Raw genomic sequence first — 27,262 nt, 5'->3', positions numbered from 1 at the left:
CTGAGGGTATAGCTGTGGAGGAGGGGCTTAACAGTCTTCACTTAGTGTCACGCCTCCTAGGGAGATGAGCTATACCCAAGGTCTTCTGTGTCCCCCAAGGAAAGAGCGAGAAAGAGATTTTACTGGTAAGTTATACAAAAATCTCGTTTTTAGGGAGCGCCTAAAACTGGATGTTGTGAATTAACCTTATTGCTTCAGGTAGGGCATTCCAGAGAACTAGTGCAGCTCGGGAGAAGGCATCAGAGTAGCGGTTAGACAGATAGATGAGCATGGCTGCTGCATTAAGGCCCCTTTCACACAGGCGAGTATTCCGCGCGGGTGCAATGCCTGAGTTGAACTTATTGCACCCGCACTGAATCCTGACCCATTCATTTCTATGGGGCTGTGCACATGAGCTGTTATTTTCACACATCACTTGTGCGTTGCGTGAAAATCACAAGCATCCGCAAGCAAGTGCGGATGCGGTATGATTTTCATGCATGGTTGCTAGGTGACGATTGGGCTGGGGACCCGATCTGTATTATTTTTCCTTATAACATGGTTATAAGGGAAAATAATAGCATTCTGAATACAGAATGCAAAGTAAGATAGTGATGGAGGGGTTAAAAAAATAATAATTTAACTCACCGAGTCCACTTGATCGCGTAGTTGCGAATCTCTGTCTTCTGTAATGTTGAGCTGCCTGCTAAGGACATGTGGTGACGTCACATGATCCAATCACATGGTCCCTCACCATGGTGATGAACCATGTGATGAGCACAGTGATGTCATCAAAGGTCCTATTCCTGTGCACAGCAAAGAAGAAGACAGAAGAGATGCCGGCTGTGCGATCAAGCGGATTAAGGTGAGTTAAATTTTTATTTTTATTTTTTTTAACCCCTCCAGCCCTATTTTACTAAGCATTCTTAACAACCATGTTATAAGGAAAAATAATACAATCTACAGAACACCTAACCCAAACCCGAACTTCTGTGAAGAAGTTCGGGTCTGGGTACCAAACATGCCGATTTTTCTCACGCGCGTGCAAAACGCATTACAATGTTTTGCACTCGCGTTGAAAAATCAAGCATTTTCCCGCAACGCACACGAATCTTATCCGGGCCAAAAACATGCCGCCCGTGTGAAAGTGGCCTAAGGATAGATTGGAGAGGGGAGAGTCTGGTGAGGGGAGGCCAGTTAGTAATTAGTTACAGTAATCGAGACTGGAATGGATCAGGGCAACAATGAGAGTTTTCAGTCTGTTTCCAGTCAGAAAGGGACGAATTCTAGAGATGTTTTTGAGTTGCAGACGGGATGAACGGGCAAGCTATGAGTATAAGGGGGTAAAGCAACATAACACCGAGACAGCGGACGTGATGGTAGTGCCACACACTGACTTGGAGATATCAGGCTTCGGTAGGTTAGTAGATGGAGAAAATGCTAGTAGTTGAGTTTTTTATATATTCCATTTCAGATAGAGAGGACATGATGTTAGAGACAGTGGACAGACGGTCACTGGTGTTCTGTAGTACAGCAAGGGTGATGTCATGACATGAGGTATAGATTGGTTCTTGTCAGCATAGAGGTACTGAAGACCTAATTTACTGATGGTCTGTCCGATGGGAGCTGTGTGAAGAGAAGAGGACTGGACCCTGATAGTGAAGGAGCAGCCAGAGAGATGGGAAGAAAACCAAGAGGGCACAGTGTCCTTAAATCCAATAGTAGAGAGAAGTCACAGTTGCATTTGGATGTCTGGGGGTCGTTTGTTACTTTGGTAAGGGCAGTTACTGTAGAGTGTGGAAACCAGATTGTAAGGGCTCAAGGAGAGAGCAGAGAGATAGCGGATGAGAGTAGACCGCGCGCTCCAGGAGATTAGAGACAGGTCTGTAGTTAGTTTTGCGGGAAGGGTCAAGGGATGTTTTTTTTCAGTAACTGCGTTATGACAATGTTTGAAAGAGAAGTTACCAGAAGATAGAGAGGTTAAAGGGGTTGTCTCTCATTTCAGCAAAAGGCACTTATCATGTAGTGAAAGTTAATACAAGGCACTTACTAATGTATTGTGATTGTCCATATTGCTTCCTTTACTGACTGGATTAATTTTTCCATCACATTATACACTGCTCATTTCCATGGTTACGACCACCCTGCAATCCATCATCGGTGGCCGTGCCTGCACACTATAGGAAAGAGCACCAGCCTATGTGAGCTTCCACGGTCACGGCCTCCAGAAATGCCAGTGCTTCTTCCTATAGTGTGCAAGCATGGCCACCGCTGATGGATTGCAGGGTGATTGTAACCATAGAAACGAGCAGTGTATAATGTGATGGAAAAATGAATCCAGCCAGCAAAGGAGACAATATGGCCAATCACAATACATTAGTAAGTGCCTTGTATTAACTTTCTCTACATGATAAATGCCACTTAGTGAAGTGAGAGAACCCCTTTAAAAAAATGAGTTAGATGTATAGTGACAGCTGGGGAGAGGGACTAGAGGAGGTGTGAGGGAATGTGGTCAGTAGTGCGGGTAGTAGGCTAAGAAGAAGAGAGGAGCCTGGAGACTACTGTGACTAGGTCAAATGAAGAAAGAGAACCACAGGAGGTGTGAGAGGGAAGGAGATCGATGATGAGTGGGGAAATAGGTCTGTTTGGCGAGGTGGAGAGCAGAGTTATAATGGAGAAAATCTTTTGGTGTATGAGATTTTTTCCCTAGGCATTCAGCACCACTGCAGGGTTGCTGAAGAATGCTAGTTTGAGATGTAAGCCAGGGTTGCTTTCTTCTGTGTTCTAAAAAGTTTTTTTTCTACTCTTGTACAAGCAGCATGGAGCTGATTCAACAAAGAAAAACCGAGATGGGAACACTGCTTTGGATCTGGTCAAGGACGGCGATACAGACATTCAAGATCTTCTTCGTGGAGATGCTGCCTTATTAGATGCTGCTAAGAGAGGCTGTGCGGCTCGAGTTAAGAAATTGTGCACCCTGGAAAATGTCAACTGCAGAGACACGCAGGGCAGGCATTCTACTCCGCTACATTTAGCTGGTCAGTATTGGCTATTACTAAAGCATATCACTGGGTGAATGGTTTTTAGTGAGCTCCTTTTAATGTGCACATAAGCATCTAATGGAAGTTGTATGTCCCCCTCTTTGTATGTGCAATAGCGTTTTTATTAAAGTGCACCTGTCAGCAGATCTGTACCTATGACACTGGCTGACCTGTTACATGTGCGCTTGGCAGCTGAAGGCATCTGTGTTGGTCCCATGTTCATATGTGCCCGCATTGCTGAGAAAAATGATGTTTTTATATATGGAAATCAGTCTCTAGGAGCAACGGGGGCGTTGTCATTACACCTAAAGGCTCTGCTCTCTTTGCAACTGTCGCTTCCTCTGCACTTTTGGAGAAGTCAGGACTGTCAAAGTGGAGAGGACGTTGCAGATGCAGAGAGAGCTCAGCTTCTAGGTGTAATGACAACGCCCCCGTTGCTCCTAGAGGCTCATTTGCATATATTAAAACATCATTTTTCTCAGCTATTCGGGCACATATTAACATGGGACCTAAACAGATGCCTTCAGCTGCCAAACGCACATGCAATAGATCAACCAGCTCCATAGGTAGAAATCTGCTGCCAGATGGCCTTTTAAAGGCATTATTTCTCTGAATTGGGGGCACAGAAAAGGATGGGAGAAAGAGCATTATGCTTTGTTGATCAGCTCACATCTGACCATGCAACTGGTTTTCATTACAGGTAACAGATTCCCTTTAAACCTTGCCTGCTGCAGAGCTTAAAAGGCAGACAGTAAAAATCCCATAGATCAGGGATGCTCAACCTGTGGCCCTCCAGCTGTTGCAAAGCTACAATTCCCAGCATGCCCTAATAGCTGTAGGCTGTGCAGGCATGCTGGGAGTTGTAGTTTTACAACAGCTGGAGAACCGCAGGTTGGGCATGCCTGCCATAGATGACAATAGTGACCAAAAATTGTTGCAACCTTTTGAAGAGAGTGCATTTTTGCCATTTGATGGCTGTCTTGCAAACAAGGGGATGTTCCTGGATAACACACATGACCAATGCAGCCAATCAGTATGTTCAGTGGTCTACCGCTGAAGACAGTGATTAGCTGCAGCTGTCAGGTGTCTAATCCGGGGACGTCACTGTGGTGAGCAGAGTGGCATGCAGTTATATGGAACATCGCTGCTGCCAGTCACTCCCATCAGTGGTAGACTGCTGAGGACAGCGATTGACTGCAGCAGTCACGTTCTGTATAGCGATATGTCGCCTTGCTGTTTGTAGTGTTGCAGGAGAAACAGTAAGTATGAAACGTGCAAGTCATTTTATGGCTTGTCCTAGATTTTAAATGATCTTGGATAACCCTTTAAGCCACAGTAAAGTCCATCCAGCTATCATTTTGTAAAGTTGCAAATATAGTTAAGGCTCAACCACCGCACCTGAAGCCACCATCGATTCATAGTTAATACGGTTGAAAAAAGACACAAGTCCATTAAGTTCAACCAAGGGATAGGTGGGGACGCGAATCCCAGAAGGGAGATGCGATATTGCTGAGGCAACCCCTTGTTAACTACTATCAAGGCTGTATCGCACTAGTGGTGGTATTGATCCATAACACCTAGAGATTTTTTGGCTTACCAATGGCATCTCTCCATTTTTGACTGAGCAATGTCTAAGTTGTATCCTTAGTTTTACTTTGCCCTCTGTTGGTACTTTAGTGAGACTGCAACCTTTAATATGGTCTGTGTTCTTTCCAGCTGGCTACAATAACCTGGAAGTTGCCGAGTACTTATTACAACACGGAGCTGATGTAAATGCACAAGATAAAGGAGGACTAATCCCATTGCACAATGCAGCATCTTATGGGGTATGTTGTCATTTTAAAGAGGGCCTATCACCTCAAAATGCAATCAACAAACAGCTGGTTATAGAGCAAGAGGGGCTGAGCAGATTGTATAGTTTTTTGAGCATTGTAATTTATACAGTTTTGTACAATTTCTGCTTTTTCTGACTTCAGTTGTACACGGCGGAAGGTGTTATCAGTGATGGCGTTTTCTGTATAAAATGTGTATACAGAGATAGCTGTCAGTCACTGATAATTGTACACGGGGAGGTGTTATCAGTGATTGATGGCATTCTCTGTGTAAATATGTCTACAGAGATAGCTGTACACAGGGAGGTGTTTTCAGTGATAGCATTCCCTGTGTAAGTGTGTATACAGAGATAGCTGTCAGTCACTGATAGCTGTACATGGGGGAGGTGTTATCAGTGATTGATTGGCATGCTCTGTGTAAATGTGTATGCAGAGATAGCTGTTAGTCACTGATGTACACAGGGGAGGTGTTATCAGTGATAGCATTCTCTGTGTAAGGCCTCATGCACACGACCGTATTTTGTTTCCGTGTCCGAACCGTTTTTGTTTTTTTTTGCGGATAGGATGCGGACACATTTATTTTAATGGGTCCGCAAAAAACGCGGACAGCACACCGTGTGCTGTCCGCATCAGTATGTCCGTTCCGTTGCTCCGCAAAAAAAATAGTGCATGTCCTATTTTTTTCTAGTTTGCGGACAAGGATAGGCATTATTACAATGGATCCGTAAAAAAAAAAAGGATGCCATACGGAACGTCATCCGTTTTTTTTTTTGCTGATCCGCAATTTGCGGACCGCAAAACAGTCGTGTGCATGTAGCCTTAGTGTGTATCTAGTCACTGGTAGCTGTACACTGGGTTTGTCTTAGGTTCAGAAAAGCAGAGATATAAATGTAAAGATTTGCAGAATTTTTCCCCCCCACCAAACTGTATATTGATCGGCTCCTGCTCATACTCTCCTTCACAGATACCCTACTACTGCTGTCCCCTGCTGCTGTTTATTTCCTCCCTTGACTTGCTGGAAATGCCAGGAGAGGCCCTTTCAACCAATCACTGATGGAGGCGGATCACTGCTGTGGCCAGCGATTGGCTTAGAGTAGGCCTTTCCTGGTTTTTGAGGCGTGTCAAATCAGGAAGTGAAGAGCAGCAGGAACCAGTCCAGTGGTGGGGGGTCAGTGTGAGTGAGTATGGTGTGTTTATATTTAACCTCTTGTGGCCCTTTATATCCCCCCCCCGGAAAACCTCTTAAATACACAAATATTTAGGTTTGTATTGTCGGATGTGGGTACAAGTGAATGTTATTTTACAACTGCAGTTTTGTATTACCTATGACTCTAAAAGATCTGCTCTCTAGGTTCCACAGTTATGGGAAAGTTGCTCTATATTTATTGATGACAAATGTGCTCCCAAGATAAAAAAAAAATTATAGGATAAAAGTGCAAAACATATGAAAATCATACATATAAAAGAATACAATAAATATTATAAATCAAATGCCAGGAATGTCTATATAACAGAGAACTGCTGGGCCCTAGTGGTTTTCCTCTGGAAAGTGTATTTTATAAGCTGATCTCCTTTTCTCCATACTGAATACTAAATACTGAATTATATGCCGACTATAATCAATAGATGACCTGCAGCCAAATAATATTTAGTAGCTGCAAATCTACAAAATGCACGGTCGCCCTTCGTTCTCCCCTGTGGGAGTTATAAAAATACCCGAGTGCTCAGCTATTTATCGCTGGACGCGCTCGCTCAGCTGCTTTCGGAAACTCCCATAGCAACGTATGGAGAGCAAGCTGTGCACGGGCGGTTGGGCCCTTCCTCACTTCAGGGGCCCCGTTCTGGAGATGGGTGCGCTTCCCACCCCTCCATAGTGGAGATCAGAGAGTGACCATGCATGTTGTAGATTTGTGACTACTTATATAGTATTGTTTAAGTGGTTGGAGGTGAGGAGACTGGTTTATGGTGGAACACTATGTCCAAAGGAAAACCTCAGCGTTATCTCCTAGATATTCCTGGCATTTGAATTAAAATGGCGTGTATTTTATAATATTTGTTGTATTATTATTTGTATGGTTTTCACTTTTATCCTACAATTTTAATCTTGGGAGTATATCTGTCATCAATAAATAGGGAACCACTACTCTGCGACAATTGTTATAGTCTATGGCAGGCGTGGCCAACCTGTGGCCCTCCAGCTGTTGTAAAACTACAACTCCCACCATGCCCTGCTGTAGGCTTATAGCTGTAGACCAGGGGTGCACAACCTGTGGACCGGGGGCCACATGCGGCCCTCAATACCATTCTATGCGGCCCCCAACCATCTGGTAGCAGACATGTATGTCTATGTCTTGTGGCTGCTCACATGTATCTTTCATGTATTCTCCCATTAGATGGGAATCCTGGAACTATAAGTAGACATTTATGATATATACTGTATGTTCAATATGCCATAAATATAGTATTTCACTTGGTAATACCCCTTTAAAGTTTATTTTCGGCCCTTGGAATTGGTTCAGGTTGACAATGTGGCCCCCAACCAGAAAAGGTTGTGCACCCCTGCTGTAGACTGTCCGGGCATGATGGGAGTTCCAGTTTTGCAACAGCTGGAGAGCCTCAGGTTGGCCATCCCCGGTCTATGGTATCGCAGCGCGACATGACAGTTGTACAAAAATCAAACTTGGATTTTTTGGGACTGTCGTGTCGCACTGCGATACCATAGACTATCATTACATTAAATGTCGCTGTGTAGCCCTAGCTTTATAACGTTCCATTCCCTGGAGGTACCAGGGTCGATTAACGCTCAGTTACACAGCTATTAGTGGCATAGGTGAGCTAAATTCTTTAGCCAAACCTGAATATATAGGGGGAAGATTTAACAAAAGTGGTGCAGAGGTAAGGGTACTTTCACACTTGCGGCAGAGGATTCCGGCAGGCAGGTCCGTCGCCGGAACTGCCTGCCACATCGGTCAAAACGTATGCAAACTGATGGCATTTGTCAGACGGATCAAGATCCTGATCCGTATGACAAATGCATTGAAATGCCAGATTCGTCTCTCCGGTGTCATCCGGAAAAACTGATCAGCATTTATTTTTTTTCACATTTTTTGCGGTCTGAGCATGCGCAGACGGCAAAAACTGATCCGTTTTGCCGGAACACTCGGCATTAATGCATTTCATTGGGAAAAAATGCCGGATGCCGGCAAGTGTTCCGGAATTTTAGACTGAGATAAAACCGTAGCAGGCTGCGGTATTATCTCCGTGCTGAAAAGGTAAAAAGACTGAACTTCAGACATCCTGATGCATCCTGAACGGATTGCTCTCCATTCAGAATGCATTAGGATAAAACTGATCAGTTCTTTTCCGGTATTGAGCCCCTAGGACGGAACTCTATGCCGGAAAGGAATAACGCTAATGTGAAAGTACCCTAAACTAGCCTAGTTGCCCATAGCAACCAATCAGATTCCTCCTTTGGAAAATGGGAGGTGGAATCTGGTTGCTATGGGCAACTAAACCAGTTTTCCTTTACGCCAGTTTTAATAAATCTCCCCCCTAGTGCTTGCAAGCAATTATAGGGGTTTTCCAGGGAAGTACAATTTTTTGAGAATGGCAGTGGTGGGGATTGGGGTGGATGAATGTTTTTGTTTTTTTTAATTGTTATTTTTTTAACGCATTATGGACCAAGTATTTCCCTTGAAAACCCCCGTAAGGTATTGTCACAAAATGATTTTGTCATTTAAGGTTTTTTTGTCCAAAAAAAAGTGTTTAACCCCTTAGTGACCACGCACATTTTTTAAAAATTGCATTCCAAGAGCTATAACTTTTTTGTTTTTTCATTAATGTACTTGTATGAGGACAAGTTATAGTTTTTAATGCACCATTTTAAATGCATGTAATGATTGATTAAAGCAAGCTGTTTAGCTAAAAAAAACTGTTTACGTCAGTAAAAAGGCGTATTAGTGGTCACTAAGAAGGGGTTAAATACACCTTATGCTTGCAGCGTTTTTTGTTCGAATAGGATGCTTCAGCACCTGGTCATTTTTTTTTTTTTATGGTGTTTTTTGCGTGGCTTGCATTTTTATATAGGAAATCGTGAACCCTCCTGTGATGTCACTTGCTCTTTAGAACAGTATGGGAAAAATTACATTGATTTTAAAAACACGCCACGCAAAAACCCCCATTTAGAAAACGCCACACACATTACTAATTTTGTTTTGTGTTTAAGCTGTGAAAAAAAAAGTAATGGGTGTCTATGGGACAAAGACATGAGAAAATACCAGACCCCCCAAAATCACACGATGCCTGTACTGTGTTGAACACACGCTCGACACTCTGCTAGTATAAAGACCCTTAGACTTGCGGTGTTCCCGTCCTCTTTAAAGGGACATATGGATGTCATAGCAAGGCTCATCCTCTAGAAGCTAAAGCAGAGAGCCACTAATGAAGAGTGGTTCCCCCTCTGATAGACCCCCGCCTGTCAATGTATTACATGGATGGCCAATGATATGACTGGCAGCATGTATCACTATGGTTGCTACTACAATAGAAATGTATGGCTAGCTGCAGCAGATCCAGAAGCCAGACCCATGACCACTAGATTACCAGGACAATTATTTTTAGGGTTCTTGTCTATATTAGCCAACTACTATTGAGTGTCACCATATTATGTATGCATTAAAGGGGTGGTCCAGATTCAGTAAGAAGCCTTACAACACTGGGGATTAGCCTGAAATGAGGAATTGAGCAGTACTTGCCTAATGGATCCAGCGTCGCAGCTCCGGTTCTCCCGGCTAGGGTCTGATGCACAACTGAAGCCACTAATGGACTGCAGCAGTCACATGTCACCGCTACTGCCGAAAGCAGAGCTCAGCCAGGAGTACCGTAGTGGCAGCAAAGCTGGATCTGCTAGGTAAATGCCATTTTTAGTTTAGGTTTTTTCTCCAGTGTTGCCTGGTTTCTTACTGAAACCGGACGACCCCTTTAACTGGTCTCTGCATACTTACATGTATACATCTTTTATGCTGTGTTATATGTACTCACCAGCCTGTATGACGTTGTTTGCAGCATGTGGACGTTGCCGCTTTACTTATAAAATACAATGCATGTGTTAATGCCAATGACAAGTGGGCTTTCACCCCACTGCATGAAGCTGCTCAGAAAGGAAGAACTCAGCTGTGTGCTCTGCTTTTGGCACATGGTGCAGATCCGACTTTGAAAAACCAAGAGGGACAAACCTCGTTAGACCTGGTTACGGTAAGTATTCCTTTGTACCCAGTTCTATTATAGTCTTTAGTGTTCCTCTCTCCCTTTAAGACAGCAATAAGCTTTTACTTTCAGCACAATAAAGTCGTGTGCTATTTTACCACGGGAATGCCGCAGTTTTTTATTTATTTTTATCTTTTTGTGTTTTTAAACCTAGTTTTGAATGCTAAGAAAACGTACCACCTTCCATAGGATAGGTGATAAATGTATGGTCGCTGGGGCCCCCAATCACTCAAACGGGGGTCCCGAGTGAGGAGGAATTGTGGATACTGTTCCACCTGTTCTTGTAGTTTGTGGTGACCCAGTATTGGAGCCCCAGGATAGCTGTTTTATTTATTTTATTTTTTTTGGCAGGATAACCCCTTTAAATTGTTGCTCACTATCCTTTTTCTGTTTATCTATTCACCTTGAATTGAATAACGTCTTTTATGTGCTTTATACATTTATTTTTTTTATTCTTCTTTAATCAGGCTGATGACGTACGCGCCCTCCTCATAGCAGCTATGCCCACAGCAGCTTTACCAACATTTTGTAAACCTCAAGTGATCAATGTTTCTCAGCCCGCAAATCCATCAGTGGGAGTTTTGTCAGCTGTGCCCGCTAGTCCACCAACACTTTCTGCTGCCAGCAGCTTGGACAACCTGGCTACCAGCTTCCCTGATGCGCCAGCTGGATACAGTGGCGTTGCTGAGGGGGCCACCGGAGTAGAGAAGAAGGAAGAGGGTAAATGGATGTGCAAACAATTCTGGTGAAGCTACATAGGTTAAAAGTAATAGTCTATTTAAGGCGTGGTGAGGATCATCTGTTAACCATTTCACGTACCTTGCCGCATCCTCACATGCATGTACGTAATGGGATTGGGCGGGTGCAGGGGCGGTTACTGATAGCCAGGCCCCTGCTGCATCCGCCAACATCGGTGTGTTTTCAGTGATGCCGATAAATTAACCCTTTCACATGCGGTGGTCAGCGCTGACCACGGCACGTGCGGGGTATACAGAGGGAGGGGGCTCCTTCTGACTCCATCGGCCCCCCGCGCTGCGCAACCCCGATGCCTTACACAGGCATCAGAGCTGCCAGCCTACGGAAGCCCAGGAGATCCAGCCTGAGCGCTTGGTCTCCTAGGCAACTGTAACTGACAGTTCAATTCAGTACAATACAGAATGTATTGTACTGAATTGAAACAGGGATCAAACCCTGAAAAAGATGAAGTCCCATAGTGGGACAAATATAAAAAGTAAAATAAAGTTAAAAAAATTTTTTAGAATAAAAAATTTACGTTTCCAGTAAAAAAAAAAAAGCGTCCTTTTTCCAAAGTAAAGTAAAAAAAAAAAAGAAAAAAAGCAGACATATTACGTATCGCCGCGTCCGTATAGACCGGCTCTACAAAACTATCACATGACCTAACCCCTCAGATGAACACTGTCCAAAAAGTTAAATGAAAAACTGCTAAAAAAAAATTTTTGTCACCTTACATCACAAAAATAAAACTTTAATAAATAAATAAAAAAGTTGACTTATTAGGTATTGCCACATCTGTAACAACCTGCTCTATAAAAATATGACATGATTTAACCCCTCAGGTGAACACCGTAAAAAAAAGCTATAAAAAAGCAATTTTTTGTCACCTTACATCACAAAAAGTGTAATACCAAGCGATCAAAAAGTCACACGCACCCCAAAATCATACTAATCAAACCGTCATCTCATCCCACAAAAAATGAGATCCTACCTAAGACAATCGCCCAAAAAAAAACAAAAAAAAAATGGCTCTCAGAATATGGAGACACTAAAACATGATTTTTTTCGAAAATGCTTTATTATGTTAAACTGCAACAAACAACCAAAAAAAGTTGTCATATTTGTTATTGTCGCGTCCGTAACAACCTGCTCTATAAAAATACCACATGATCTAACCTGTCAGATGAACATTGTAAATAGCAAAAAAATAAAAATGGTGCCAAAACAGCTATTTTTTGTTATCTTGCCTAACAAAAAGTGTAATATAGAGCAACCAAAAATCATAATTACCAACAAAACTGCCACCTTATCCAAAATGGGGTCATTTTTTGGAGTTTCTACTATAGGGGTGCATGACGGGGGCTTCAAATGTGACATGTCAAGTTAAAATTATCCCAGTGAAATCTGCCCTCCAAAAACCATATGGCGTTCCTTTCCTTCTGCGCCCTGCCGTGTGGCCATACAGCAGTTTACGATCACAAATGGGGTGTTTCTGTAATGTACAGAATCAGGGCCATAAATATTGAGTTTTGTTTGGCTGTTAACCCTGACTTTGTTACTGGAAAAATAGATTAAAATGGAAAATCTGCCAAAAAAGTGAAATTCTGAAATTTCATCTCCATTTTCCTTTAATTCTTGTGGAACACCTAAAGGGTTAACAAAGTTTGTAAAATCAGTTTTGAATACCTTCAGGGGTGTAGTTTCTAAAATGGGGTCATTTTTGGGTGGTTTCTATTATGTAAGCCTCACAAAGTGACTTCAGACGTGAACTGGTCCTTAAAAAGTGGGTTTTGGAAATTCTCTGAAACATTTCAAGATTTGCTTCTAAACATCTAAGCCTTGTAACGTCCCCAAAATGATCCAAACATGAAGTAGACATATTGGGAATGTAAAGTAATAACTATTTTTGGAGGCATTACTGTCTATTATAAAAGTAGAGAAATAAAAATTTGATAATTATTTTAAAAAAAAATAGCATTTGGTATTTTTTTTTATAAATAATTTTTTTTTTTTACTCTGTTTTACCACTGTCATGAAGTACAATGTGTGACTACATTACAGCTACATGACAACAGCATCTTAAAAATCCCAGTCACTTTTACCCTTTTTTTTTTTTTACCTTGACCTTTTACAGTGTAATTCCTAATATCGTGGCCTTTAATATATTTATTACCTACCACTGGTTAGTTTACTAGCACTTGCAGAGTTTACCCTAAAGACCCTGGATAACTTTGCGTTGTTTCATAGATACTGATATGTGTTTTACATTTCTTTAGTACCAGTCGTTGATCTCAGTATCAATCAGTTCTTAATGAACCTTGGACTTGAACACTTAATTGACATCTTTGAGAGGGAGCAGGTAAGCTGAAGAAAGCTTCTGTTGTAAACCCTGCTTTATCTTATTTAGCTGCTAAATCTGTGTATGCTCTGTTTACAGATAACACTAGACGTCTTAATTGAAATGGGACACAAAGAATTCAAGGAAATCGGAGTTAACGCTTACGGGCATAGACATAAGATCATAAAAGGTGTGGAGAGGCTTATATCGGGGCAACAAGGTAATGTTCATCTCCTTTTATTTTCTGTGTGTTTAGAATAGCATGGACTAATATAAAGATGAGCTTAAAGGGACAATCATGCATTGATACAGACCTTCCAGAGGGGCCGAACTGCGGTAGTGATCATATTTTCCTGGTCCCTGCGTGGGTTCGGTGTCTGTCGCTGCTGGGCCAGCTCTTCCTCTCCATGAAGTGCTTAAAACAACATCCTTCGACGGAAGGACACATGACTGCTGCAGCCAATCACAGGCTGCATTGGTGACCTGTGATTGGCTGCAGCGGTCATGTGTTCCCCCGTCGATGGATGTTGTCTTCAGTGCTGTAGTGAGAGTAATTGATCCCAGCACAGGGACCAAGTAAGTATGATCACCACCTCGTCGGCCACCCTGGGAGGTCTTAATAAGTCTTGGATAACCCCTTTTTTTAATATGGATGACCTTTCCTCACGATATATCATGCTTATCTGATTGGACTCCCCACATCATAGCCGGTCAGTTGTTTTGAGAGCCTGCAGCTCCCAAGGGGGCACAATGGCCGTTTCTTATGCAGACAATGAAGAGGCTGCAGTGCCCGCACAAACACCTTTAACCCTTTAAATAGCTTATCAGTGGAGGTGCCATAAATTGGACCCCCAACTGATCTTCTATATTGATGGCCTATCCTGAGGATAGGATGTGAATGTTCTGAACCAGGAGAGCCACTTAATGGCACCCTTAGTCTTGCTTCCTTGGACACAAGCAAGGGGTGACTTAAATTAACAAAATAACCATCACTTTACTGTTGAATCGCCGGCTTCTCCAATGCCACTAGTACGGTCCTCACAGCTCTTTCTTTGCTTTGTTTTTACAGGGCTGCACTTGACCCCAGGTGCACATGTTGGGGTCAGTGAGTGACTGCAGCCGCCATGTATAGTCAGTGACTTATGAGCTTCCTGTCATGTTTTTCAGGCTTGAATCCATATTTGACACTGAACAACTCTAACAGTGGGACTATATTAATTGACCTTGCTCCAGATGATAAAGAGTTTCTTTCTGTGGATGAAGAGGTGAAGAATTTTTCTTTTGCTTATGATCTTCACATTCCTTCCTTTTCTCATTCTTGGTGTGAGAGTGTAAGTCCGAGACTGTGCATCTGTCACACATTCGCATTTTCACAAGAGCGTCAGCAGCTGGCAGTGGCTTTCACTACTAAGTAGTGAGTAGATGTTTGGTCTCATGCCTGGCCCGTTAGTAGTTAGTTTCTACGCATCCAAACCTGGGCTTGTGCCACGGTCATTAACGAACCCGAGTTTGGATTTGGATTTTCTGCAGTAGCTTCAGCACTAGAACTACGCATGTTATGCAGTGGACGGAGCGGATTGCTGAGTAGTGCTGCAGTATCCAGCTCCATCCACTGCAGAGATACAAGTATAGCGCCAGAACTACTGCAGAACCTGATCCCGCTGATCAGGGAGTGATGGCCTATCCTGAGGGCATTCGATCTCTTGTAAAAGAGCGGACAACCCCTTTAAGCGCCGTTACTGCTTCATTGTGTGACGATTTTTATTGTATCCCTTTTGATTTTGTTTTTACTAGATGCAGAGCACCGTCAGGGAACATCGAGATGGGGGACACGCAGGTGGAGTCTTTAATAGATACAATATCTTAAAGGTAAGGTGACGTGTCATCAGCAGTTTTGTGTATGATGTAGACCGAATTAGCATAATATCATGGTAATTGTCAATATTTGCCGTTATCTAGATACAGAAGGTATGCAATAAAAAGCTGTGGGAAAGATACACTCACCGGAGGAAAGAAGTTACAGAAGAGAACCATAATCACGCTAATGAAAGAATGCTATTTCATGGTAAGCCTCTGCCATGTTCTCATCTCATGTAATTGGGGGGAGGGGGGGGGGGTTTATCTCGAATTATATTTTTTACTGACATTTTCACTTGGTCACTTTGTCCTCAGTGCTGTCAGTAAGAAGGAAGACACTAATGGGGTCATTTATGAAGACTGGCATTTTAGGCGCCGGCCTGTACATAACTTAGGCTACTTTCACACTAGCGTTCGGGTGTCCGCTCGTGCGCTCCGTTTGAAGGGGCTCACGAGCGGCCCCGAACGCATCCGTACTGCCCTAATGCATTCTGAGTGGAGGCGGATCCACTGACAATGCATCCGCCTGCCAGCGCTCAGCCTCCGCTCCGCTCAGTGAGCGGACACCTGAACGCTGCTTGCAGCGTTCGGGTGTCCGCCTGGCCGTGCGGAGGTGAGCGGATCCGTCCATACTTTTAATGGAAGTCAATGGGGACGGATCCGCTTGAAGATGACACCATATGGCTCAATCTTCAAGCGGATCCGTTCCCCATTGACTTTCAATGTAAAGTCTGAACGGATCCGCTCAGGCTACTTTCAGACTTAGAAAATTTTCTAAGTAATAATGCAGACGGATCCGTTCTGAACGGATGCAAACGTCTGCATTATCGGAGCGGATCCGTCTGATGAAACATCAGACGGATACACTCCGAACGCTAGTGTGAAAGTAGCCTTAGGCACATCCACCGCCTGTCTAAATCTATGCCAGCTTCCTTGCTGGCATTATTTAGATCATTTTCTATACCTAAAACAGGTGTAGAAAATGATAAATGAGGTGGGCAGGCTGGCCCTGCCCCTTCCACGTCCACGCACCCTTTTTCAGACCTGGCGTGAGTGGGAAAAAGTCGCAGATTCGTCTGCAAATCCCCTTCGTGACCAAATGTGCGACAGATCTATTCCAAAAATTGGAATATATCTGATAACTGACCCCCTGAATACCAGCACTGTTGCTACTACTGATTGCTTTTTATGTGTTTTTACGTTATTTTTCTCACATCCGGATATCCCCTTTTTCAAATACAAATATCCCATTAAAGGGCTTGTCAGAGTTATAAAAAAATCTCGATAAACCCCTGTTAACTGACTGAAAATAACAAATGAATGTGTCTTCACCCGTTTTCTCCTCTGCTATTTCCTGTGATGTGCTCCGGTCCCCACCGCTGCTCTCATGCATGGCTGAGGCCAGCATTTGGCTGCAGCAGTGACTTGTGCATGTAACGTCACCGCTGCAGCCAAGAAGATGACGTCCGCAACAGATTGACCGGAGCTCAGCACTTCTTTTGTTAATTTAGGCCATTTACAGGTGTTGCCCCCTGGTTTTTATATAACTTGGACACCACAAGGGTTTCTATCACTTGGTATGACATAATTAGCTGTCAGACACTAGCGATCTGCTAGTGTCTGCTCTGGCCAACCATCCTACTATAATAACTTGTGGGGCAGCGGTTTTGCTAAAAAACTAACTTTTATAAATATGCTAATGAGCCTCTAGGTGCTATGTGGGCGTCATTAGCACCTAGAGGCTCCGTCTACCTTCATACACAGCCGCCACCCAGCGCGTCCCTCCAGCCCGCCCATGTCCTCCTCCGTGTGACGCAGCGGACGAGTTCTCGCGCATGCGCCGTGCGCGGCTGTATTCGGCGCACTTGAGATCTCAGCTCGGAGCGGTCAGACATTCAATGCGCATGCGCGGCTGTATTCGGCGCATGCGCATTGAATGTCTGACCGCTCCGAGCTGAGATCTCAAATGCGCCGAATACAGCCGCGCACGGCGCATGCGCGAGAACTCGTCCGCTGCGTCACACGGAGGAGGACATGGGCGGGCTGGAGGGACGCGCTGGGCGGCGGCTGTGTATGAAGGTAGACTGAGCCTCTAGGTGCTAATGACGCCCACATAGCACCTAGAGGCTCATTAGCATATTTATAAAAGTTAGTTTTTTAGCAAAACCGCTGCCCCACAAGTGATTATAGTAGGATGGTTGGCCAGAGCAGACACTAGCAGATCGCTAGTGTCTGACAGCTAATTATGTCATACCAAGTGATAGAAACCCTTTAAGGGCGTATAGACCTTGGCTCTTGTGGACCCAAAGTGACCATATATAACCTAGTTCCCTTCTGTGGCATCATCAAGGACCTGTGATGATCAGCTAATCTCTGAAGCAGTTTCTATATGAGGAGGAGGGATTGTTCAAGGCTCTGTATACAAGGCATTTGAACCTTCCATTGGTGGTATATGTTCACGACATATGTGAACATATTCCACGTTATCTCTTGTTTTCCCTCTGCAGCTGGAGGATGCGCCTAATTTGGACCAAGGCACAGGCCGCGCCATAGATTTGGCGCATCCTCGAACAGGTTGTGTTCCAGACTGAAATGTATGGCAGCCTGCTAGCTATCGTAGATTTCAGTCTTCATTCATGCGAGAAAACTGAAAAATGTGCCGGCCCCGCTGGCCTCTCCCTTCCTACCCTTGTCACGCTCCCTTTTTGGAAAGGAGGGGGAGGGCAGCGTAGAAACGCGCGTGCTTAAATTTTTTTCGCAGTGGTGTTTTTTTTGTGCCTGAATGATACGTTTTCCTGTGCATTTGGCCTATATTGCATCTTTGCTCCGTTGTGATGTGTTTAATCTTTCACAGGTTCTCCGTTTGTAAATGCAATTATTCACAAGGGGTTTGATGAAAGGCATGCTTACATTGGTGGCATGTTCGGGGCCGGCATTTACTTTGCTGAAAACTCATCAAAAAGCAACCAGTATGTTTATGGCATTGGCGGAGGCACAGGATGCCCAATTCACAAGGACCGATCTTGTTACGTTTGCCATAGGTGAGTGCATGAACTGTACTTTATACATGCAGTGTAATAATGGGCCCTCTGTTGTGGTAGTCTTGTGGATTTGCAGCAGTTTTTTTTTTTTTTTTATACTTCACATGGAGGAATTCGTCTTTAACTGTACATGTAGAAATACGGTTTACTCATGAAGGTATAAGTTCATAATGCAAAAAGTGCATTTTGAAAATGAATCATTCAGTTGCTCACTTACCAGGTTAGGCTACTCTCACATCTGCACTTTCCCTTCCCGCTATTGAGATCCGTCCTAGGTTTTGTCCCCATTCATTGTCAACGGGGACAAAACTGAACTGAAGGGAACGGAGTTCACCAGAATGCATTCCGTTCCCTTTCATTGCGTTTCCATGACGCACACAAAAGTGCTGCAAGCAGAGTTTTTGATCACGTCCTGGGATGCGGAACAAGACTCACAATGTAAGTCAATAGAGATGGATCCGTTTTCTCTGACACAAAAGAAAACGTCTTGGCTATTTTAGAGATAATACAATCGGATCCGTTCATAACGGATGCAGTCGGTTGTATTATCATGACGGAAGCGTTTTTGCTGCTCCATGACGGATCCTGCAAAAATGCAGATGTGAAAGCAGCCTTAAAGGATTATTTTGCTTCACACTCTCCCTATTTGCCTCAGCTACATGTTTTGCTGTGACCCAGCGTCATCAGGGCTTAGAGGCTATTGGCTTGTGGGACCTGCTTGCCAGAGCTTTTAACAGCTTCTCCTAATCCTTATGACCTGATCATGACCAACAGGGTGCTATTCTGAAGCAAGTCCACCCTACAGACCAATCTTGTAATCCCTACTTAACCCCTTAACCGCCTCCAGACCGCCTAACGCAGGATCGCGTTCCGGAGGCGGCAGCTGCAGGCAGAGTCATGCATATACGCGTCATCTCACGAGAAGCGAGATTTCCTGTGAACGCGCGCACACGGGCGCGCGCGTTCACAGGATCGGAAGGTGAGTGAGTGGATCTACAGCCTGCCAGCGGCGATCGTTCGCTGGCAGGCTGTAGTTGCGATTTTTTTTTTTTAACCCCTAACAGGTATATTAGATGCTGTTTTGATAACAGCGTCTAATATACCTGCTACCTGGTCCTCTGGTGGTCCGCTTTGCTTGGATCGACCACCAGAGGACACAGGCAGCTCAGTAATAAGTAGCACCAAACACCACTACACTACACCCCCCCCCTGTCACTTATTAACCCCTGATCACCCCCCCTGTAAGGCTCCATTCAGACGTCCGTATGTTCTTTACGAATCCACGGATACATGGATCGGATCCGCAAAACACAAACGGACGTCTGAATGGAGCCTTACAGGGGGGTGATCACCCCATATAGACTCCCTGATCACCCCCCCTGTCATTGATCACCCCCTTGTAAGGCTGGCTCCTTTCAGAGGTCCGTATGTGTTTTGCGGATCCACGGATCCATGGATCGGATCCGCAAAACACATACGGATGTCTGAATGGAGCCTTACAGGGGGGTGATCACCCCATATAGACTCCCTGATCGCCCCCCTGTCATTGATCCTCTATCTGTGCAGATATCATTGTACAAGGAAAGAATAGATAAGTTGTGATATCACATATTGTGAATGGTGGATCCTGTCTTATCTATACACAGAGGTGATATCATTACAGGCAGAATTAGAATGGCAGATACGCAGATAACCAGTACGAAAAAAACTGCAGAATATTATGTCTTTTGTTTAAATATAGATATTGATATGGAAAATAAAAAATAACCTTCATAAATTCTTGAAAAATATGTTAAACATCAACACATGACTTAAACAATAGGTCATTTTCTGATGATAAATTCACTTAAACAAGCATCCATCCCTATCAGTCCCAATAAGCACACATTGCCACGACAGGCATTTCATAGCACCAGTATACGTTCCACTGTATTCTGATGGCATCCTCATGGGCATATGTCTAGACGAAGGGGCTGTTCGCATGGCTTTAAATTTTTTCGGCGAGAACAGTCATGACAAAATCCTGCCACCAGCTACATCCTTTCTGCAGCGCTGAGGATTGCGGAGCGGCGGCTTACAGAGAACGGACATGTCCCTTTTCCGCACACAGCTTTGTCTTTAACCCGCCTGTCTGTAATCCTCAGCACAGCCTTCCATTGAAATGAATGGGATTCAGAAACCACGCTGTGCCTGGCGGAATTTCAGAGTGGGAGTCTTCGCCAGAGTTCCACAGCAGAAGACCCAGTGTGAACACACCCTAAAAATGCTCTGTGTGCAGGCAGTTATCTTCCTTATGCAATTGCCAATAAGAATCAAGGGTAGCTGGTAAAGGCCTCGGCGGTCGGGTCTCACTTGCCGTTTAGTAGTCACTTGCCAATAATTCTCCTCAGTATCGTACAGCACCCAAGTTTACAAGACAGACCCAACTCTGACCGCTAGGGGTCAGTGTGATCTTGCTGTGTAGTCAGTGGCTGCTCTGTGGAGACAGGACTGTGAACAGTAAAACGGAGAAGCCTCCTGATCTTTAGTGGGGAGGGTGATGGTGTACTGTGATACACAACTGGTGAATGGACAGAAGTCACTACATAATTGGTGTTATTATGTAAACCTTTAGTGTATGGACAGTTATTGTTACCGTTTAAATACTTCACACTGCCATCTCCATATGTCGGTCCGGATACCGTCTTTTAGGCGACTAGTAATGTGGTAGGGCAAGGGCGGTTTTTCTTTTCTCTTTGGCAGTTGTGACTGGCTCTTTAATACTATGTATTAACCCCACTACTATGACTGGGGCGTTTATCTATTGGGTTTATCCAAACTCCCTTCACGTCCGTATTTCCTCTTGCTTTCTCTGTTTGTTCCAGCACACATGCATGAGATGGAAATGTCAAAACATAAAAGCGCCGATTTTGCCTGCGGTCAGGCGCTTGTCTTGTTAGATCTCTCACCATTTTGCTTCCTTTCATACAGACAGCTGCTGTTTTGTCGAGTGACATTGGGGAAATCTTTCCTTCAGTTCAGTGCAATGAAGATGGCTCATTCTCCACCTGGTCATCACTCAGTCACTGGGCGGCCTAGTGTCAATGGTCTGGCTCTAGCCGAGTATGTCATCTATAGGGGAGAACAGGTAATGAATTCACTGCTTCAAATAAAGTTTTTTTTAGTTATTATCTTTATATATTTTGAGTTGTATTTCCATCTTGTTTTCTAAACAATAAAATGTGTGCATAAACAAAAATACACAAATTTGTCAAGTACCTTTAAATTATTTAGAGTACATTCACACAAATGTAAGCCGTCCGTGTTCCACAATGCACGGGCATTGGGTGTGTGAATCCCGTATTGAGGCCCTGACCCGTTCATTAGTAAGGGTCCGCGATTCGCAAAAGATAGGACATGTCCTATCTTTTGCAGTGTGGAGGCACGGACCAAAAAACCCACGGAAGCGCTTCTGTTGGCTTCTGATCCGTGCCTCCAGACTGTGCCGTATCTTGAGGATTGCAGACCCATTCAAGTTAATGGGTCCACAACCGTGATGCGGGATTCAAACGGCCGGGGCCCATATATTGTGGAACCGCCACTTGCGGTCCGCATTACGGCACAGACTGCTTACGATCGCGTGAATGTAGCCTGATAGGGTTGTCCAAGTTACACGAATACATTGTAACTGGCATACTTACCACTCTTCTCCCCTGAAGCTTCCAGTATCTCACTCTGGTCCTGCAGTGATGACGTCATCTTTCTGACTGCTGCGGTGACATCCTGTGCACAGCAGGTCAGTCACCCTTCAGCCAATCACTGGCATCAGCCGTACATAGCACATGACTGCTGAGGCCAGTGGTTGGTTGCTGCGGTGATATGATGTGTAGCCGGGGAAACAAACACAGATTGGGAAGACCACTGGAAGAGACAGGGGAGAAGTATGACTGTTCCCACAAGTGGGAGAACAATAAAGTAATGTACACGATTCACACTGTGCCTATTACTATATTACTGAACTCTATGGTTTTACTTTCAATTGCATGCACAGCAGTGGCTTGACATATACTCACTGGGTCGAGATTTATCAACTTTTGTAAAGGAAAACTGGGTTAGTTGCCCAAAGCAACCAGTCAGATTACACCTTTCATTTTCAAAGGAGCTGAGAGAAATGAAAGGTAGAACCCGGTTGGTTGCCAGGGGCATCTAAGCTGCTTTTGATCTCCCCCATTGTCTTTAATTATATTACCTAAATGGCTGGCACATGAGGCACTGCAGCTGTCGGTGGCCCCCGCTGTGGGCACTGCAGCTGTCGGTTGGCCCCCGCTGTGGGCACTGCAGCTGTCGGTTGGCCCCCGCTGTGGGCACTGCAGCTGTCGGTTGGCCCCCGCTGTGGGCACTGCAGCTGTCGGTTGGCCCCCGCTGTGGGCACTGCAGCTGTCGGTTGGCCCCCGCTGTGGGCACTGCAGCTGTCGGTTGGCCCCCGCTGTGGGCACTGCAGCTGTCGGTTGGCCCCCGCTGTGGGCACTGCAGCTGTCGGTTGGCCCCCGCTGTGGGCACTGCAGCTGTCGGTTGGCCCCCGCTGTGGGCACTGCAGCTGTCGGTTGGCCCCCGCTGTGGGCACTGCAGCTGTCGGTTGGCCCCCGCTGTGGGCACTGCAGCTGTCGGTTGGCCCCCGCTGTGGGCACTGCAGCTGTCGGTGGGCCCCTGCAGCTGTCGGTGGGCCCCCGCAGCTGTTGGTAACAACTATACCAAACGGAACTTTCCCTTAATTATACTTTCTAATATAGGAAAGATATTATTTATTTTTCACAAATGACATATACTATGTGTGATGATAAACCCTTTATTATTGAAAATGTTATTTACTTGTTTAGCTGTTTATAGATTATATAGACCTGTCCAACCACCCCATCCCTTTTATTAAACTAAATACATATCTGAGTAGTTAATGACTAACCTAATAATTTGTTGTTAATATTTATATAATATATAAATTTTAAATATGTAATTATAATGACAAATTATTCTTTACATTATTTATTACTGAATATACAACTTAACTATTCAAATCAGAAATAATGACAAAACCAAAGAAACTGTTGTAAAATGTATATTTATAATATATTCTAAACCAATAAAAATTTACTGTTGAAAAAAAATAAATAGTTTATATGCAGCGATAAAGGGATTTCTGTGAAATGCTCACACAGTCAGTGCAGCATGTGGCGAGTGCCCTAAAGTCTGTGGAGGATAAAGCAGGATCACATTCCCTAGAGGTCGCTTCTGGGCAGCCTCATTTGAGCCGCTGATCAATGAACAGCGGTGGCTGTGAGTCCGTCTAGCCCCCTAAAAGAACATGCACACACCTGGGTGCAGAAGTGTCACGATGCTGCAATGGTTTGTACTCCATGCGCCACAGCGTCTCTCTCTTCTGACTGCATTAAAGGGGTTCTCTAAAGCTTTGATTAAATTCTAGCTTTCAGACAACCTGTGGAAGAAAGATCCTGTTACCTCTACTTATCATTCCATTGTGGCACCGTTCCACTGTGTGGGCTTTGCTCACGTGGCCTCCGTGGGCTCTTCTACTGGCGTCTCTACCAAATCTGCTCCTGTGTCCTCCTGTTCGGCTGCATTTACATTTAGCGGTTAAACTGGAAGACGCTGGAGCAGATCTGACGAACATGCCAGCAGAGGAGCCCGCAGCCAGAGTCCTGTGTCTCACAGACGATGATGAACCAGAGGTGCAGGGTGACCGGCGATGCAAAATAGTAATTATTCAGGAAGCAAGTAAAGAGGTTTTCCAGAAAATGTAAGCACCTTAGTAAAAGTGGATGACAAAAAGTAACAGCTGAAATGTGCTGCCTGTGAAATTGCTGACTCGCCTATTCACTGTCCTGCAGGCCTACCCAGAATACTTAATCACGTATCAAATAGTGAAGCCCGACATTGCAGCGGAGGGGTGAGACCGACGCCTGGACTACGTAACCTTCTGTGTGATGATGGCAACTGGAGAAGAGACTTAAACAATGTGAATACATTGCACCGTTTTCAGAGACTTCGAGCTTTAAGAAACGTTTAGCGTATTTCCTGGACATTCACAAAAAATATTGTTTATCAGCACTTTAACAGACGCCATTATTGATATAAATGGGTTTGTCTATATTTAATTCTACACAAAGAAATGTATTGCATTAACTTGAATTTTAATTCCTGGGTTCTGAGCATCTACTCCTGTAAAAATGCATTACTAGAATTGTGTATTTTAAGACGCGGCATTTACACTGAATCCAGTTAATTTGTACAACTGTAAATAAGAGCTTTTTTCTACTAGCCCGCTATTTATTGCTTTGTAATATAGTCCTTTAAAACGGCAACTTGTACAAAAGGAGAAAAAAAAAATGCACCGGTCATATTATTGGAATGAGGGCTCGGGCTGTCCTTTGTGTACCACAATGCTGGCCGTTACGTACCAAATATCAGGACGGTCTGCCCGCGAAAACGGAGTCAATTTCTGTCCACAGTACGTAGTTATAGGGTTTTGCACACGCGCTTATAGCACCCTTCTTTTAAAGAAGACCTTTCACCAGAATAAAGTATCTAAACTGACTATACAGACGTGTAGAGCGGCGCCCAGGGATCCCCCTGCACTTACTGTTATCCCCGGGCGCCGCTCCGTTCTCCGGTTATAGCCTCCGGTATGTTCATAGTTAGGCTCCACCCAGGGGAACCTGCCGCCGTCTCCTTCTCCTATGCTGTAGCACTGGCCAATCGCAGCGCTCAGCTCATAGCCATTCTGGTGAAAGGTCCTCTTTAAGACGGAGATGGAAGTTATAATTTTAGGGAATACCAAATAAAAAAAAATTTATACCAAAAATAAAAATATATAAAAAAAAGCCATGCTCCCAGTTAGGGGTCTACTTATGAGAACTCTCCTCTTGCATTACATTTTACACCTGACCAAGAACCACCATACTGCCAGTTCTAAAGAAGTCCCTTGAGAAATGAAGGCAAACACATATATAGGCTACCTGCACACGGTGCGGATTTGTTTGCAGAAAATCTGTATGAAATTCACACCAAAACCGTACATAAATCCAAACTATTTATCGCTGTTTTCTTCCTTTTTTTTCCATGCATATTTTGTTGCATATTTTAACAACCGAAATGAAGTCTGTGGGGAAAACCACTACGTAAAGGCGTGGAATCAAATAATTGATATGCTGTGGATTTACCAAAAAACTCCATATGTAAAAAATACAAATCTCCTTCACTTTGCTGGTACTGTATTATGCTGCATTTTTTTTCCCCCCACGCAGAGAAAACACATGCAATCTGCATCGTGTGCCGTCACCCTCAGACCCTTTGCAGACTAGCTTTCCTTCCGCAGCGAGTCCGTAACGCAGCACCCGGCCTGACCTCCCAGCGCTGCCGGGGGTCAGATGCTATGTAACCTTTACAGTTCTGGAATGTATTGGATAACACTGGCAGCATTATGCCAGTGTTATCCAATACATTCCAGAACTGTAAGGGTTACATAGCATCATAAATCAATATAATGCTATGTGAATCCCGTCAGTGCTGGGAGGTCAGGCCGGGTGCTGCGATGCGGACTCGCTGCGGGAGGAACGCTCGTCTTCAAGGGGTCTTAGAGTAAGCTTCTGGCCAGTGGGTTTTTGGACAAGGTCATCTAGTGTGTTTTGGCGGAAGGTTTCCATTGATAAAATAGTAATGGATCACTGAGGGGGAAGATGGCAAAGCTCTTATCAGAGAGCCATTAAAGGGGTTCTCCGGGCTTGTAATATTGATGATCTATCCTCAGGATAGGTCATCAATATCAGATCGACGGGGGTTCGTGCCGTCTCCATTCTCTCGTCCTGCTTGCAGCTACTAGAGGACCTGTCAGCTCTCCTGACAGGACTAACTGTCTTCCCCATATTACAACAATTCTGGGCCAAACTTTTAAAGAGCCCTGTCATAGCATTAGCATTGTGTTATTCCTCCTGGAAATGTATATATTGACAGCTGGAAGTTACCATTCTTCATGTCAAGTCTGTCCCTACATCGTTGATACGTCCACACTGGGTGCTGACAGCATGTAAGATATATCCCTTCATGAAGGTAAAAAGGGACACCTAGTGGTCAATTTAGTCATTGATTTCCAGGAAGAATAACAGAGGAATGCATCGACATTCTTGAAAAGTCTGCTCCAAGATGAGAGAAACTTTATTAATCCCTAAAAAGGGAAATTGCAATTGTGTAATATGGGGAAGTTGAGCAATGTATGTAATAAAATGGACAATGTCCTCCAGTGATGGATTATAAGTGAAGGGCCGTCCATGATGTGGGAACGGGTCTGTCTGCATCATCATTTAAAAGAAGTCTTATTAGATGAGAAAAATATAAAGAAAAGCTGTTGACTGCCCCTTTCAGATGTACGAACTGCTTTGTGAGGCTGACGGTATGATGCGAGTTCAGTATCGTGGTCCTTCCTGCTGCCTGGGTCAGTACTGCAGATAGCGGATTCCTGCTGCCTGGGTCAGTACTGCAGATAGCGGATTCCTGCTGCCTGGGTCAGTACTGCAGATAGCGGATTCCTGCTGCCTGGGTCAGTACTGCAGATAGCGGATTCCTGCTGCCTGGGTCAGTACTGCAGATAGCGGATTCCTGCTGCCTGGGTCAGTACTGCAGATAGCGGATTCCTGCTGCCTGGGTCAGTACTGCAGATAGCGGATTCCTGCTGCCTGGGTCAGTACTGCAGATAGCGGATTCCTGCTGCCTGGGTCAGTACTGCAGATAGCGGATTCCTGCTGCCTGGGTCAGTACTGCAGATAGCGGATTCCTGCTGCCTGGGTCAGTACTGCAGATAGCGGATTCCTGCTGCCTGGGTCAGTACTGCAGATAGCTGATTCCTGCTGCCTGGGTCAGTACTGCAGATAGCGGATTCCTGCTGCCTGGGTCAGTACTGCAGATAGCGGATTCAGTATATTGGGCAGACTAGATGGGCCAAATGGTTCTTATCTGCCGACACATTCTATGTTTCTATGGGTCAGTACTGCAGATAGCGGATTCCTGCTGCCTGGGTCAGTACTGCAGATAGCGGATTCCTGCTGCCTGGGTCAGTACTGCAGATAGCGGATTCCTGCTGCCTGGGTCAGTACTGCAGATAGCTGATTCCTGCTGCCTGGGTCAGTA

At 44.5% G+C, this 27,262-nt stretch overlaps 1 protein-coding gene across 2 annotated transcripts in view; it reads left to right on the top strand.

Annotated features, from left to right (window-relative positions):
* TNKS2 (tankyrase 2) overlaps positions 1 to 24,400 on the top strand; it is an 89,698-nt gene extending 65,298 nt beyond the window's left edge. For both annotated transcript variants that reach the window (XM_040438155.1, XM_040438152.1), the window contains exons 16-27: positions 2,798 to 3,017; positions 4,737 to 4,846; positions 9,917 to 10,105; positions 10,585 to 10,837; positions 13,129 to 13,211; positions 13,290 to 13,410; positions 14,358 to 14,455; positions 14,985 to 15,059; positions 15,150 to 15,255; positions 17,902 to 18,088; positions 21,059 to 21,215; positions 23,971 to 24,400. In XM_040438155.1, coding sequence (XP_040294089.1) covers positions 2,798 to 3,017; positions 4,737 to 4,846; positions 9,917 to 10,105; positions 10,585 to 10,837; positions 13,129 to 13,211; positions 13,290 to 13,410; positions 14,358 to 14,455; positions 14,985 to 15,059; positions 15,150 to 15,255; positions 17,902 to 18,088; positions 21,059 to 21,215; positions 23,971 to 24,033 — 1,662 coding nt within the window. In that variant the 3' untranslated portion in view covers positions 24,034 to 24,400. The remainder of the gene's footprint in view (positions 1 to 2,797; positions 3,018 to 4,736; positions 4,847 to 9,916; positions 10,106 to 10,584; positions 10,838 to 13,128; positions 13,212 to 13,289; positions 13,411 to 14,357; positions 14,456 to 14,984; positions 15,060 to 15,149; positions 15,256 to 17,901; positions 18,089 to 21,058; positions 21,216 to 23,970) is intronic.
* The last annotated feature ends 2,862 nt before the right edge of the window (positions 24,401 to 27,262 follow it).

The sequence above is a fragment of the Bufo bufo genome, chromosome 6 (genome assembly GCF_905171765.1).
Source record: "Bufo bufo chromosome 6, aBufBuf1.1, whole genome shotgun sequence".
Classification (NCBI taxonomy): Eukaryota; Metazoa; Chordata; class Amphibia; order Anura; family Bufonidae; genus Bufo; species Bufo bufo.
Note: the sequence above shows the minus strand (reverse complement) of the source record. Positions and strands in the feature narration are given on the sequence as shown.